This window comes from Mobula birostris, chromosome 16, assembly GCF_030028105.1.
Source record: "Mobula birostris isolate sMobBir1 chromosome 16, sMobBir1.hap1, whole genome shotgun sequence".
NCBI lineage: Eukaryota > Metazoa > Chordata > Chondrichthyes > Myliobatiformes > Myliobatidae > Mobula > Mobula birostris.
This window is the reverse complement of record NC_092385.1, coordinates 40126620-40143349: the sequence shown is the minus strand read 5'-3', so window position 1 is coordinate 40143349 and position 16730 is coordinate 40126620. Positions and strand designations below refer to the sequence as shown.

Sequence of the window (16730 nt, the reverse complement as noted above, 5' to 3'; positions counted from 1 at the left end):
ATTGTAAATTTCAATAATACCAGAACATGCATATTTATCAGTGAGGATGGGATCAACCATTCCTTTTTCAGAGCAATATAGACATTTTCCAGCATTTTGATCACTAATCTTCCAAAAATGTATCCACATGTTCCAGTTGGTTCCCATAAACAGAAATTAAGCACAGGTGACAACAATGACAACATGACAACAATGTCTTTTCACAAGAATGAAGATGATGAAGAAACATGCATTGATAGTTCTTTCATGCACCAATGCCATACTGGCAACACAACATAATTAGACACCGAACTATTCTGCTGAATAACTGTCATGTGCTCTGAATAATTGATTATCTGTAGAATTCAGTAGGGTTACTGTCACATATACAAAACAATGAAGTCAAAATTAAGATTGCTGGGGCTGGGAACTGAACTGAAGTGACGGAGGAAAGGGAGGTTGGCTCACAAATAGAGAAACCTTGGAAACAGTGCGAAAGGGAGGATAGGCGGGTGATAGAGAAGGGATGCACTCAGACCGATAGTTTGAGATGTGTCTCTTTTAATGCGAGGAGTATTATGAATAAAGCCGATGAGCTTAGAGCGTGGATCAGCACTTGGAGCTATGATGTGGTGGCCATTACAAAGACTTGGATGGTGCAGGGGCAGGAATGGCTACTTCAAGTGACAGGCTTTAGATGTTTCAGAAAGGACAGGGAGGGAGGCAAAAGAGGTGGGGGCGTGGCACTATTGATCAGAGATAGTGTCACGGCTGCAGAAAAGAAGGAAGTCATGGAGGGGTTGTCTAAGGAGTCTGTGGGTGGAAGTTAGGAACAGGAAGGGGTCAATAACTCTACTGGGTGTTTTTTATAGACCACCCAATAGGAACAGGGACATCGAGGAGCAGATAGGGAGACAGATTCTGGAAAGGTGCAATAATAACAGGGTTGTTGTGGTGGGAGATTTTAATTTTCAAATATTGATTGGCATCTCCCTAGAGTGAGGAGCTTAGATGAGGTGGAGTTGTTAAGTATGATCAGAAAGATTTCTTGACACAATACGTAGATAAGCCTACAAGGAGGAGGAGGAGAAGATGGCGGCGCAACGCAGCGCGCGTGGCCTCTCCAGTGAATGATATCTGTAATCTGTTAAGTAGGGTACCGTGCACAATTCTGATTTGATGGAGACAGACGTGAGAGCGCGGAGGAATATCTGGAGAAACTTCTGAAATGTCCGCTTCACTGCCACTGCTACTGTGTGGTCCGGAATCTCCGGAGCAGAAGGCCCCGAATCCTCGGCTTTACTTGTTTCGGCGGCCAGGGCGAGGTCGAAGGCGCTCGGCAGAGGATGGCGCTCGGGAGGCTGTATCGGAGGAGCTGGTCGGAGGCTCGAAGTTTTCAGATGGACGGACTCAGTGTCGACTGTAGTCAGGTGCTTCCAATGCATCGGCAGTTGTCGGTGCCTGGAGGTTTATGGCAGGAAGTTTCTCCCTTTTGCCGCTTGCTATCGGGGACTCTGGAGTCGATCAGGACTTGAGACTTTTTTTTTTACCGTGTCCATGGTCTGTTCTTTAGCAAATTATGGTATTGCTTTGCACTGCTGTAACTATATGTTATAATTATGTGGTTCTGTCAGTGTTAGTCTTTGGTTTGTCCTGTTTTTCTGTGATATCACTCTGGAGAAACATTGTATCATTTCTTAATGCATGTATACCTTTCTAAGTGACAATAAACGAGGACTGAGTGTTCTCATAAGAAGAGAGGCTGTACTTGATTTGGTATTGGGAAATGAACCTGGTCAGGTGTCTGGTCTCTCAGTGGGAGGGCATTTTGGAGATAGTGATCACATTGCATTGGAGAGGGATAGGAACAGACAAGTTAGGGAAACGTTTAATTGGAGTAAGGGGAAATATGAGGCTATCAGGCAGGAACTTGGAAGCATAAATTGGAAACAGATGTTCTCAGGGAAACGTACAGAAGAAATGTGGCAAATGTTCAGGGGATATTTGCATGGGGTTCTGCGTAGATGTGTTCCAATGAGACAGGGAAAGGATGGTAGGGTACAGGAACCGTGGTGCACAAAGGCTGTTGTAAATCTAGTCAAGGAGAAAAGAAGAGCTTACAAAAGGTTCAAAAAAACTAGGTAATGATAGAGATCTAGAAGATTATAAAGCTAGCAGGAAGGAGTTTAAGAATGAAATTAGGAGAGCCAGAAGGGACCATGAGAAGGCTTTGGTGGACAGGATTAAGGAAAACCCCAAGGCATTCTACAAGTATGTGAAAAACAAGGGGACAGACGTGAGAGAATAGAACCAATCAAGTGTGACAATGGAAAAGTATGTATGGAACCGGAGGAGATAGCAGAGGTACTTAATGAATACTTTGCTTCAGTATTCACTACAGAAACGGATCTTGGCGATTGTAGGGATGTCTTGCAGTGGACTGAAAAGCTTGAGCATGTAGATATTAAGGAAGAGGATGTGCTGGAGCTTTTGGAAAGCATCAAGTTGGATAGGTCACTGGGGCCAGACGGGATACACCGCAGGCTACTGTGGGAAGTGAGGGAGGAGATTGCTGAGCCTCTGGCAATGATCTTTGCATCATCAATGAGAACAGGAGAGGTTCCGGAGGATTGGAGGGTTGCAGATGTTGTTCCCTTATTCAAGAAAGGGAGTAGGATGGCCCAGAAAACGGTAGCCCAGTGAGTCTTACTTCAGTGGTTGATAAGTTGATGGAGAAGATCCTGAGGGTTACGATTTATGAGCATTTGGAGAGGCATAATATGATTAGGAATAGTCAGCATGGCTTTGTCAAAGGCAGGTCGTGCCTTATGAGCCTGACTGAATTTTTTGAGGATGAGAATAAACACAAGAATGAAGGTACAGCCATAGATGTAGTGTATATGGATTTTAGCAAGGCATTTGATAAGGTACCCCATGCAAGGCTTATTGAGAAAGTAAGGAGGCATGGAATCCAAGGGGACATTGCTTTGTGGATCCAGAACTGGCTTGCCCACAGAAGGCAAAGAGTGGTTGTAGACGGTCATATTCTGCATGGAGGCCGGTGACCAGTGGTGTGCCTCAGGGATCTGTTCTGGGACCCCTACTCTTTGTGATTTTTATAAGTGACCTGGATGAGGAAGTGAGGGATGTGGAGTAAATTTGCTGATGACACAAAGGTTGGAGGTGTTGTGGATAGTATGGAGGGTTGTCAGAGGTTACAGTGGGACATTGATAGGATGCAAAACTGGGCTGAGAAGTGGCAGATACAGTTCAACCCAGATAAGTGTGAGGTGGTTCATTTTGGTAGGTCAGATATGATGGCAGAATATAGCGTTAATGGCAAGACTCTTGGCAGTATGAAGGTCAGAGGGATCTTGGGGTCCGAGACCATAGGACACTAAAAGCTGCTATGCAGGTTGACTCTGTGGTTAAGAAGGCATACAGTGCATTGGCCTTCATCAACCGTGGGATTGAGTTTAAGAGCCGAGAGGTAATGTTGCAGCTATTAGGGACCCTGGTCAGACCCCACTTGGAGTACTGTGCTCAATTCTGGTTGCCTCACTACAGGAAGGACGTGGAAACCATAGAAAAGGTGCAGAGGAGATTTACAAGGATGTTGCCTGGATTGGGGAGTATGCCTTATGAGAATAGGTTGAGTGAACTCGGCCTTTTCTCCTTGGAGTGACGGAGGATGAGAGGTGACCTGATAGAGGTGTACAAGGTAATGAGAAGCATTGATCATATGGATAGTCAGAGGCTTTTTCCCAGGGCTGAAATGGCTAGCACGAGAGGGCATAGTTTTAAGGTGCTTGGAAGTAGGTACAGAGGAGATTTTTTTTTAAAAAGCAGAAAGTGGGCTGTCTGGTGGCACAACGACATCGACATCGATGCCGGACCTGGGAGCGGAGGTTCCCAGGTTCAAAACTAGTCAGGTCCGCTTTCCATCCGTGCTGGGTTGAGTGTCGAGATTGCAACTTGACCTCGTAAAATAAAGGGTAAAATACTGCGAAAATGTCTGTGTGAGGAGTGGTGCACCACACAGTCTCTCTCTCTCGCTCCACGCCTTATAAAAGCCATGAAAAAGACATCATCACAGATGCACACACAGACACGCAGACGCACACGCACGCTCAGACTAGCACGCACACAGGCACACACCAAATAAATAAATAAATAAATAAAAATGCAGAGAGTGGTGAGTGCGTGGAATGGACTGCTGTCGACAGTGGTGGAGGCGGATCCGATTGGGTCTTTTAAGAGACTCCTGGATAAGTACATAGAGCTTAGAAAAATAGAGGGCTAAGGGTAAGCCTAGGTAGTTCTAAGGTAAGGACATGTTTGGCATAGATTTGTGGGCCGAAGGGCCCGTATTGTGCTGTAGGTTTTCTATGTTTCTAAACTCAGAGTTCATCACAATGGTAACCTTTTGGAAGTATTCTAGGAAAGGAAGGACTATGCAAAATGCAAAAATCCAATTTCTCTCTATGCATGCATTGGAAGGATCAAACGAGATTTCCTAACATTAATTTTGTGCTCTGTTTAGTCTTCTAGTGCTAAAGTATAAAGTCTCAAGTGGAGAACGGAGGTTTGGAGAGAAAATCAGTAATACATTCAACACTAATCAACAATTTAAAACCTGAATCAGAAAAGAATCTGATGAAATACTGATTTAGTATTTGCTGAATAAGTACTAAGTACTTACTTATTAATATACTTTAAAATACTTACATTGCGTATTGCCTCATACATTATTTTGAAGGCAGGCTGTTTATTATTATGATAAACTCCACGGTTTCCATGGAGAATGGAAACCCCTTGGTGTTCTGCTCCCCTACAATTGCTCCCGTACATACAATGATCTGGTCGATAATTCCACTGACAAGGAAATACGTATAGGTATTCTACATAAGCAGAAGAAACATCATCTTAATATCCTACCCAGATCAGTTACTAATTCTTGTTTCATGCTATTTGAAAGCAAAACAATTCAACACTTAAGATTTAACTTTTGAAAAGTCTAAGGAGGTATTGAAAAATAACCATCCTTTTTACATAACGTATGGACGTAAACTCTTATCAACGTCAAATTTTTCAGAATCAATCAGTTTTATTATCACTCACGTATATGTCATCAAGTATGCTGTTTTGCGACAAGTACAGTGCAAAGAAATAAAATTACTGTAAACTGTTAAATAAGTAAACAGTGCAAGCAAAGGAATAATGAAGTGGTGTTCATAGACTGTTCAGAAAGCTGATCGTCGAGAAAGAGCTGCTGTTACAAAATTGTAGTCTGTGAGCTTTCAGGCTCCTGCACCTCCTCTCTGAAGGTAGTAAAGAGAAGAGGGCATGTCCTGGGTGGTGTGGATCCTTCGTGATGGATGCCGCCTTCTCGCGGCAGCTCCTCTTGAGGATATCCTCGATGTTGGGGAGGGATGTGCCTGTGATGGAGCTGGCTGAATGTACAACCCTCTGCAGCTTCTTGTGATCCTGTGCATTGAAGTCTCCATACCAGGCAGTGATGCAACCAATCAGAATGGTCTCCACTGCGCATCTGTGGAAATTTGCAAGAGTCTGTGATGAAACACCGAATCTCCTCAAATTCCTGACAAAGAAGAGCTGCTCACGTGCCTTCTTTGTGATTGCATCATAGTGCTGTGCTCAGGGGAGATCCTCCATGATGTTGACACCCAGGAACTTGAAGCTGCTCACCTTTTGCACTGCTGACCCCTCGATAAGGACTGCTGTGTGTTCTCCTGACTTCCCCTTCCTTAAGTCCACAACCAATTCCTTGGTCTTCCTAACCTTGAGTGTGAGGTCATTGTGACACAACTTTACCAGCTTATCCTTCTTACTCCTGTATGCCTATTCGAGCTGTGTCTGTGTTGACTGTCAGTAAGGAGTAGCTGTTATTACCGATTTGCACTGATTGTGGTCTCCTAATAAGGATGTCAAGGATCCAATTGCAGAGGGAGGTACAGAGGCCAGGTTTTTAAGCTTGTTGAATAATACTGAGAGGATTATGGTATTGAATACCAAGCTGTAATATATTGAACCAAAATAAGCTTAATTCATAATAAAAAATATTTATAAGAAGAAGCCATGCAATGCCTTTTCATTCTTATATTCATGGACAATGCATTAAGTGATGTTCGATTACATTTCTTAAAACCATTAACACTGTTGCCACTCACATAACCCCCTGAGATGGTACATGACTACAATAATTAAGAGGATTCCTCATTCAACCCGACGCCTCCCTGTCCTTCTCCACCGAGCACTTGCACTGGCTGCACCAAGATTCAGTTCACCCATCAGCATGTCCTCGTGCAGCCTGGATGTGCTGGCAGACCAAAAGGTTTTAGGCAGAGCAAGGTGTCATTCACCAAGCTGATGATCTACCAGCAGCATTTGTACGTGCCGTTGGGAACAGCCCGTAGATTGGAGAGTCCCCTATCATCCACAATGAAGTGTGACACACAGCCGTTGCACCTTTCCCTACAATCTCTTTGCAAACCTACAGCTTAGAAAGAAGTGAGTGACCATCTCGTCCCCACTACAATCCTCCCAGGGGCAGCGCATTGGGAGTGGTTTTCCTGTATGCATTGGGTATACAGGAAGGATCTGACTGGGAGGGCCCCTCTCATTACCAGCCAATCATCAATGCCTGTTGGTGAGATTTTACATTCCGTCAGATGGTCTGGACAGTCTGCTCAGGGATGCACCTCACTGTATCCATTGAGTCCTTCTCCTACAGTACCTACCGGCAGGACGCTCTCCGCTGACCACTTTAGGTCAATGGCATTGGTGTGGAGGAACTTTTCCATGAAGGGCAGGTAGTGCAGCAAGGTCCAGATGACTGGGATATTGCACAGGAATGGGGCCAGACCCATCCTTCACAACACCGGAGGCAAATAGATCCTCAGTCATAGTGGCCCTGGGTGCCTACGTACTTTGCGCAGCCTGATGCAGCCACACATGAAAGTGGTCATCAGGACGAGGGCAATACTGCGTACATTTCTGCCACCATTATCCAAGGATTTGTGCATTGTTACCCACCTGACTCACTCCATCTTGGATCCCCAGATGAACTGGAAGATGGCTTGAGTAATTTCCAAGATGAAGCACCAAGGACAGCAGCCCTGACAGCATCTCACATCTGATAACTAGGTTCGTCCCAGTTAGAGGGCGCATCCTCCCCCAGTCCCAATTACTGTTTTACCTTCTCAATGCACTCCAGCCAGTTCTGGTTGCGTGCCTCAGTCCCTCCGAAATGTAATTGATAAACAGCGGCCTGAGGTATGTTTTTCTGTTGTCCAGGTGCTCCAAAGCAGAATGGAAAGCCATTCAGATTCCATCCGTGTAGACCTGGTGCAGTGGTAGGCAAATTGCAATGGTCCAGGTCCTTACTCCTTATCCCGGACGGGAGATAATTCCAGCCTTAACCAACCCCTCAAAGCACTTCTCACAGTAGATGTGAGTGCTACCGGCTGATAGTCATATATACTCCTCTTAGGCACATAAGATTGCTTCCCTTTTGAAGTAGGGGGGAATCTCTGACTGCAGCAGTGAAAGTTTGAAGATGTTGTTGAACATTCCTGCCAGTTGGACAGTACAGTTTTTCAGTACCCACCCAGATGTACTATTGGGTCCTGATGCCTTGCAAGAGTCCACACTCTTGAAGGATGCATCAGCCTCTGAGACACGAATAATAGGGTCACCAGATGCAGTGGGAATTCACACAAGTGTAGTACATGGAACATAGAAATCTACAGCACATTACAGGCCCTTCGGCCCACAATGTTGTGCCGACCACGTAACCAACTCTAGAAACTGCCTAGAATTACCCTACTGCATAGCCCTCTATTTTTCTAAGCTCCATGTACCTATCTGAAGTGTCTCTTAAAAGATTCTATTGTATCCACCTGTACCACCATGGCAGTGCATTCCATGCACCCACCACTCTCTCTGTGAAAAACGTACCTCTGACATCCCCCTTGAACCCAATTCCAAGCACCTTAAAACTCTGCCCCTTGTGTTAGCTATTTCATCCCTAGGAAATAGCCTCTGGCTATCAACATGATCAATGCTTCTCAATATCTTATACACCTCTATCAAGTCACCTCTCATCCACCAGTAGTGTTATTCACCCTATCAAAGCTTGCATAAATGGCATTCACCAATGAGTGAAGCATCATTGTCACTTACATGGTGAGGTTTTGTCTTATAGGAGGTGATGGCACGTAAATCCTTCCCCAGCTGTTGTGAATTCAATTGTGTCTCTAATACAACACAGGATTGCATTTCTGCTCTCATGAAGGCCTTCCTTAGATTGTACCTAGAACTTCTTGTCGGACTTTGGATCATTAGTCTTGAGTGCTGCAGATCTAGCCTCAGCGGACTGTGCATATCCTGGTTCATCTGGGGCTTCTAGTTTGGCTCAGTATATCCGCTAAGGTACACACTCATTCATACAGGTCATGATGAGGTTTATGATGACTGTGTCATATTAGTGCAGATCTGAAGATGAATCCCTGAACGTGATCCAGTCAACTGATTCGAAGTATTCCTGTAAGCGCTTCTCCACTTCCCTTGACGGGACCTTTACTATTCTTGCCATGGGTACTTCAGTGCTCGGTCTCTGCCCGCAAGCTGGGAGTAGAAGTACAGCCAAGTGATTGAACTTGCCAAAGAGGAGACATGGTATGGCATGACATGTGTGCTTGATTATGCTGTAACAGTGGTCAAGTGTGTTGGCCCCTCTGGCTTCATAGGTGACATGACTGTTATAGTTAGTCACAGACTTCTTCAAGATTGCCTGGTTGAAGTCCCACTGCAATGATCAGGAAGGCATTAGGGTGCGCTCTCTTGTGCCTGTTGATCATGGTACTCAGCTCCTCCAGTGTCAGCTTGATGTTTGCCGGGGGTGGAATATACACTACAGTTAGGATGATGGGAAAAAACTTCCTCAGCAGATTGAACAGATACAATGTCCCTCTAGTACTGCACTATTGACAGGAGGCCTTGGGACTCAATAGGCTGCAGCTTTCCCCCCGACCCCCGCCAAGAGGATTACCAGAAGTAATGTAAAATCATGACGGGCATAGATAAAGTGAATGGTTATAGACTTTTTCTCAGGGTGGGGGGAGGGTCTAAAACAAGAGGCCATGGACTTAAGGTCAAGGGGGGAGAAATTTAAAGGGAACATGAGAGACAATTTTTTTTTCATAGAGGATGAGGGTATGTGGAACTAGATGCCAGAAAAAAAAGACAAAGATATGTTGTGAAATTTGTTTTGCGGCAGCAGAACAATATACAATAAAAATATAAATTACAATAAGAAAAATAGATATATATTACATTAAATAAGTAGTGCAAAAAGAGCGCAAAGAAAAGTGAGGCAGTGTACATAGATTTCTTGGCCAGAAGGAACTACAGTCTACAAACTAGTGGATTTGGGTCAATCAAGGACAGGAGAAGGTGGCAAACCAATTGTCTTTGTCCCCCATTTTGTGAGTTCTGAACTGATTCTTGCTCTGGGATAATCTTTCACAGCAACTGAATGTGGACATAAGGAGCTGCAGGTAGTGACCTACTAAACCTACGGCCATTCTCAAATGATTGGCTATTTATTATGTAAAGTGCCAGACCAAGCAAAGAAGCAGTCTGTAATCTCATTAGACTCAGTGTCTGGGTCGCCTAGTTTAACTGATCAGGAGCAGTCAGAGTTGAAAGACACAAATACCCAAGGCTGGGGGACAGGAAATATGGAACAATATTGGTTGTAGCCCTAGACTAGAGCCAGAAAGAAGGTGATCCAGGTAGGTCAGGTCCAATGGGTTAGAGATCCATCAGTTCAACTGATGAGGAACACTATAAGAGTCTGGAGCTCCAAATATGCAACAGCGATAACACAGCAGGAGACCAACTATTGTGGATGTGAGGTGCTCTACGGACACATGGAGATTCAAAATGGGACTACGAGGAACATGTGGCCAGCAACAGAAACTCCTTTTAAACTTTCTGTTAAATACACTTGTTCTTTGACTGTTCATGGAAGGTCAGGGAAACTTAGCAGGTGTGCACACAGGTATTTTGTTGTGTACATTCACGTGTTTTTTCATTAAGATAATAAAGGTACTTGTCGGTAATTACAGATTCTCTCTGTGCCTCCCTGATCGTCATTACAAGGATTGAATCTTGTAACAGATTCATTGTCCATTCAGAAATCTGATGGCGGAGGGAAAGAAGTTGTTCCTCAAACATTGAATGTGTGTCTTCAGGCTCCAGTACCTCCTCCTTGATAGTAGCAATGAAAAGAGAACATGTCCTGGATGATGGGGGGTCCTTAATGATGGATGCAACATTTTGAATCATCGACTTTTGAAGATGTCCTCGATGCTGGGGAGGCTAGTGTCCATGATGGAGCCGGCTGAGTTTGTAACTTTTTGCAGCTTTTTCCAATCCTGTCCAGTGGCCCCTCCATACCAGATGCTGATACAACCAGTTAGAATGCTCTCCATGATCAATCTGTAGAAATTTGCTAGAGTCCATGGCAGCATACCAAATCTCCTTAACCTCCTAATAGCCGCTGTAATGCCTTCTTTGTAATTGCATTAATATGTTTGGCCCAGCATAGAACTTCAGAGATGTTGACACCCAGAAACTTGAAACTGCTCACACATTTCACTGCTGATCCCTTGAGAAGACTGGTGTGTGTTCTCTCGACTTCCCTTTCCCGAAGTCATAGTCATACTTTATTAATCCCGGGTCTTCATGATGTTACATGCAAGGAGGTTGTTGCAACACCACTCAACTAGCTGATCTATCTCACCTCTGTATGCCTCCTCATAGCAATAGTTGTGTCATCAGCAAATTTATAGATGCCTTTTGAGTTGTGCCTAGGGTGTACACAGCATAGAGCAGTGGGTTCAACATGCATACTTGGGGTGCACCGGTGTTTATTGTCAGCAAGGAGATTTTAGTTCCAATCCCCATTAATTGGTCTCCCGATGACGAAGTGCAGAAGGAGGTACAGAGGCCCAGGTTTTGGCTCTTATTGTTTAGTACTGAGGGTATGATTGTGTTCAACACTGAGCTGTATCAATAAGCAGCAGCTTGATGTAGGTATTGCTATTGTTCAGGTGCTCCAAGGCAGAGTGGAAAGCCAGTGAGATTGCATGCGCTGTAGACCTATTCTGGCAAGAGACAAATTGCAGTGAGTCCACGTCCTTGCTTAGGCCAGAGTTGATTCGGGTAATACCCAACATCTTGAAACAATTCATCACAGTAGATGTCAGTGCAACTGGACAAAAGTCATTGAGGCAGCTCATCCTGTTCTTCTCGGGCACTGGTATGATTGTCGACTTTCTGAAGCAGGTGGAAGCTACCAACAGCAGCAGTGAGACATTGAGGATGTCCTTGAACACTCCCGGCTGTTGGTTGGCGCAACTTTTCAGAGTCCTACCAAGTACACCATTGGTGACAGTCAACTTGTGAGGGTTCACCCTCTTGACAGGTATTCTGACGTCGACCTCCGAGACAGAGATCACAGGGTCACCAGATGCTGCAATTCACAAAATTTTATTCTCGCTTTCAAAGTGTCCATAAAAGGTGTTGAGCTCATCTGTAAGTGAAGCATCACAGCCATTCATGATGTTAGATTTCAGCTTATAGGAAGTAATGGGCTGCAAACTCTGCCAGAGCTGACTTGTATCCAATTCCATCTCTAACTTCAATCAGAATTTTCTTTTCACTCTTAAAATAGCCTCCACAGGTCGTACCCGGACTTCTAGTATAGTTCCTGATTACCAGTGTTAAATGCCACAGATCTAGCCTCAGTAGACTATGAATCTCAATGTCTTTTGGCTTCCGTTTAATATGATCTCAAAGGCACAAACTCATCCACAGAGGTCTTGATGAAGTTGGTGACAACTGTGGCATATTCATTCAGATTCGAAGACAAGTCCTTGATTTTTGTTCAGCCCACCAATTCAAAGCATTCCTGTAAGTGCTCCTCCATCTCCCTTGACCTCTCGTGGACCTCACCGCTGCTGCTGCAGTCCTCAGTCTCTGCATGTACACTGATAGTAGAAGTACACCCAGGTGATTATACTTCCCAAAGTGCAGTCGTGGGATGGAGCGATAAGCGTTCTTTGTGGTGGTGTAACAGTAGTCAAGTGCGTTGACCCCCTGGTTCCACAGGTGATTTGTTGGTGGTAGATGGTCAGAGACTTCTTCAAGCTGGCCTGGGAAAACGTGGAACAATTACAAGCAAATTGGATGAGCTCAGATTGATGCCTTTATCAACATGGAAAGGTTGAGCTAAAGGGCCTGTTTCAATGTTGTGTAACTGTGACTCAAAAATTCAATTACTTATGATGCATGGAAGATTTTTTGAAAAACTTATTGTTACTTTCCATCAAAATTACAAAGTACAGAAAGATAACTTTGTGAATATGACCATTTAACCAGCGGACTTCTTCATATGTTGTTTCTGAATTTGAAAATTAGCTAAGTACATTCTTTAGTTAATTCCAGCATTGAGTTGACTTGCTGCCCTTTGACCCTTCACATGACATACTTACTACACTTGTGTAAACAAAAACTTGGTGCTCAAGTTACACAGACACCAACATTATGCCTCTCCCTTTTAACTTCGTTTAGTATTTTGAATCATCTCAAACACCATAAAAACGATTAAGCAAAATTGTTATGTACAATCATTTTGGGAATTCAATATTAATAAAGAATGTCAATAAACAGTTACTGCACTTAAAAAAGAAACTTATTTGTTTTCACCTACCTGGATTATAATGAAATATTATATTTAATAAATCCTGGTCTCCCCATGTGATAGCATTTTTATATTTATGGTATAAAGGATACAGTAATTCTTCCCATCTTAGGCCAGTAGGAATCATACTATTCTGTAGGAAGAGAAGGCAAGAAAAATAATTTATTATTCTTTCAACAGTAAATGATATTTCACTTCTCACAGTCCTGGCAAACAGAGCTGTAGCTCTGAAGGAACCATTAACTTAGAACACAGAACAGTACAGCAGAATACAGGTCCTTGGGTCACAATGTTGTGCTGACCTTTTAACCTACTCTAGTAATACCTAACACATCCCTCCCCATAGCCCTCCACTTTTCTTTCATCCATGTGCCTATTTAAGAGTATTTTAATGCCGCCAATATATCTGCTTCTAACACAATCCCTGCCAGCATATTCCATGCACCTATCACTCTCCGTAAAAAAAAACTACCTTTGATATCCCCCCTATACTTTCCTCCAATCACCTTAAAATGATGATGCTTCTTTTTAGCCATTTTCGGCCTGGGAAAAGCTCCCTGGCTGTCCACTCTATGTCTCTTATCAACTTGTACACCTCTATCAAGACACCTCTCAACCTCCTTCACTCCAAAGAGAAAACCCCCAGTTCACTCAACCTCTCCTCATAAGACTTATTCTCTAATCAATGCAGTATACTGGTAAATCTCCACTGCACCCTCTCCAAAATTTCTGCATCCTTCTTATAATAAGGGGACCAGAACTGAACACAATACTCCAGATGTTGTCTAACCAGAGATTTTTGAGCTACAACATTGCCTCACAGCTCTTGAATTCAATCACCTGATTAATGAAGACCAACACTCCATACACCGTCTTAAACAACAGGCCCCACTTTTTAAATCTGGCACTCAACTCCACAAGTAACTGTTCCTGCAATCTCAATCTCCACAGAAGGCTACAGGGTAATGATGGAATAGTCTCTCTCAGTCATGCATGCTTTTAGGCAAAATGCCAAAAACTGGGATAGCTCAGGAGCTTTTGTGCACTCACTGTTGGAAATTGCCAGATGGGCTGATTAATCACTGAATTTGTGTCAATCGCGCAACATTTGGCACAGATTGTTTAAATTCAACAAGTACATATTCTGTTAAAACAATGTGGTTTCCCCTTGAACATCCACTTAGGATACAGAGTATACATGGAAAGACAGGAAGCAAGCATTTTCAAACTTACTTATACCAAAGTCTAGAGCAGTGGTTCCTAAACATTTTTGGATTACCACCCCCTTGGTTCCCAGACTACATCCCCAGTACCCCCTTTCTTTTCCAGCAATAAAGAATTTTGATTTACAAAGCACAGTGAAAGAAAATAGGAACTGAAAATTCCAAACAGTGACAACTAATTTGTAAAATTTATTCAAATCTATTTAAAGCTACAAATAAAATTATTTCTTTATTTAATTACAATGAAAACAGTTTCATCAATAATTTTGGAACATATATTAGCAGTTCAACTATTCATCATCTTTCATGATGGGTGGGCTTGGTGCAGTGATATCAGCTTCTCAACTGAATGTTGAGAAGAAGCTGAATGTCACTGAGGAGTCTCAGATCTCTACAGTCAGTAACTTGCAGTTTGATTTAATTGTTTTGAAAGGAGTTGGGTGACTGCACTGAAACCACACTCCGTTAAATATGATGTTGGAAAGGCAATAAAGAATATCTTGACCTTTTTCCACAGAAGCATTCAGAGATTTCTTTCTGCAGCCAAAAGTCATATGATATTTTGAACCTTAGCTGCTCAAAAGTCATTTTGTAGTGAGATTAGTTCTTCCTTTATCCTTCCTGTTAATTCCATATTACAAGTTTTCAGGAATGGATTTATTACCCAATTTGGAATTTGGATCGAGGGAAGACACAGAAATCCCTCCAACATATTTTTAATGCAGCTCACACAGATGGGCACAGTGTACTTAAAAGATCACTATCTGGTATTATTTCTTTGTCTTCCAACTCAGTCTCAGAAGATGGAAAAAGATGCAACAGCCAATGTTGCACTTAAACTTGGACAGAAATGTGGAGATGACTGATTTGGCTCTGATAAGTTTCACATCATTTCCTTGCAATTGAAGACTGATTCCACTAAACTTTGAAAATAATTCTGATAATTAAACAATGTCATGCCTACGATTCTTGAATTGATTATTGAATGAAGCGTTACTGTCTTCTAAGGATTTTATCACAGTTTCATAAAGCGCATAAAAGTGTTTCAGGTTGTTCCCTTTCGAGAGACACCTGACTTCTGTGTGCAACCGCAAGTGGTCATCGCTCTCAATACAAAGCTCTCGAAATAGTCGAGAATTTAGAGCACGGGACATGACCGCTGTGATAATAGTATCTAATGATTTCTGCAGCTGGTCACTTAGGTTTTTTGTGTGACAAGAGTTGTCTGTGGATTACACAATGAATAATAAATCTATTAGGTACAGCTTTTTTCAAGAAAGTAATAACTCCACACTGGTGCCCCATCTGTTGCACAAGCAAGAATGTTGATGAATGAAATGTACTTTTCGTTGAAAACTGGCTCAACAACCTGAAATATTATTCCCCCCCTGAAATCTGTTTCTAGTCCCCTTGCAAATAGTAACACTTGAACCATGCTCTCATCTTTTATGAAGTGAACATAACCAAGAAACAAAGATTTGTTGCCTGACAAAGACAACTCATCTAAATGCACAACAAATTCTGTTGTTCCCATTCCCATTCTGGTATGTCTATCCACGGCCTCCTCTACTGTAAAGATGAAGCCACACTCAGGTTGGAGGAACAACACCTTACATTCTGTCTGGGTAGCCTCCAACCTGATGACATGAACATTGACTTCTCAAACTTCTGCTAAGGCCCCACTTCCCCCTCGTACCCCAACCGTTACTTATTTATAGACACACATTCTTTCTCTCTCTCTCTCCTTTCCCTCCCTCTGTTCCTCTCACTATACCCCTTGCCCATCCTGTAGGTTTTCCCCCCTCCCCCTTTTCTTTCTCCCAAGGCCTCCTGTCCCATGATCCTCTCATATCCCTTTTGCCAATCAACTTTCCAGCTCTTGGCTCCATCCCTCCCCCTCCTGTCTTCTCCTATCATTTTGGATCTCCCCCTCCCCCTCCCACTTTCAAATCTCTTACTAGCTCTTCTTTCAGTTAGTCCTGACAAAGGGTCTCGGCCCGAAACGTTGACTGTACCTCTTCCTAGAGATGCTGACTGGCCTGCTGCGTTCACCAGCAACTTTGATGTGTGTTGCTTGAATTCCCAGCATCTGCAGAATTCCTCGTGTTTACAAATTCTGTTGTTCTAGGTATGTTGCACAAAGTGTCTTCCACATTCTCAGACACTTCATTTATTCAGAGTTGTTGCTAAGTTATTTAGTCTATAATTATTTAGTCTGGTGACTTACGCAAAACCGTACTCAGAACCTCCCTTTCTGCTGGCAGAATCAGTTCTCTAATTGCATGGGGCTTTCCAAATTTAGCAATGAGCAATGACATGTTGTATGAAGCACACAAACCATCGCTGTTCTGTCGTGAAATGCTGGCAAACATGTTTTGATGTGATCTTTTTGTTTCAGAAAATTTTCATGAAGCGATTGAAAACAAGCCAAGTTTTTGTTTGCTTTATCACAGTGTAATCTCTTCTAACATTATAGGAGCCTAGATGGTTTCATTGCCTCATTTGAAAAACTTCTTCGCAGAACAGCAGCATTGGCTGGTTGCTTGGTCTGGTATAAATCCATATTTCAGATCCTCCACACTCTACTGTTCTTCACTTCTTTTTCTGTCATTTTCATTATGGATTAACAACCACAGTCAATATCTATTGTTTAAGTCCAAGCTTAAGTGGTGTGATCAGCAAAGGGGAAAGTTATGACATCACTATATCTTAGGCAAAACCTGACTCTCTGCCTA

The 16730-nt window shown here is 43.0% G+C and overlaps 1 protein-coding gene across 1 annotated transcript in view; it reads right to left on the bottom strand.

Annotated features, from left to right (window-relative positions):
- The window catches only part of gxylt2 (glucoside xylosyltransferase 2), a 47691-nt gene that overhangs the window by 5661 nt on the left and 25300 nt on the right, over window positions 1-16730 (bottom strand). Inside the window, exons 5-6 of the mRNA XM_072280588.1 lie at window positions 12782-12905; window positions 4708-4880 (exon numbers count right to left, since the gene is read on the bottom strand). Of these exons, the coding sequence (XP_072136689.1) occupies window positions 4708-4880; window positions 12782-12905 (297 nt within the window). The remainder of the gene's footprint in view (window positions 1-4707; window positions 4881-12781; window positions 12906-16730) is intronic.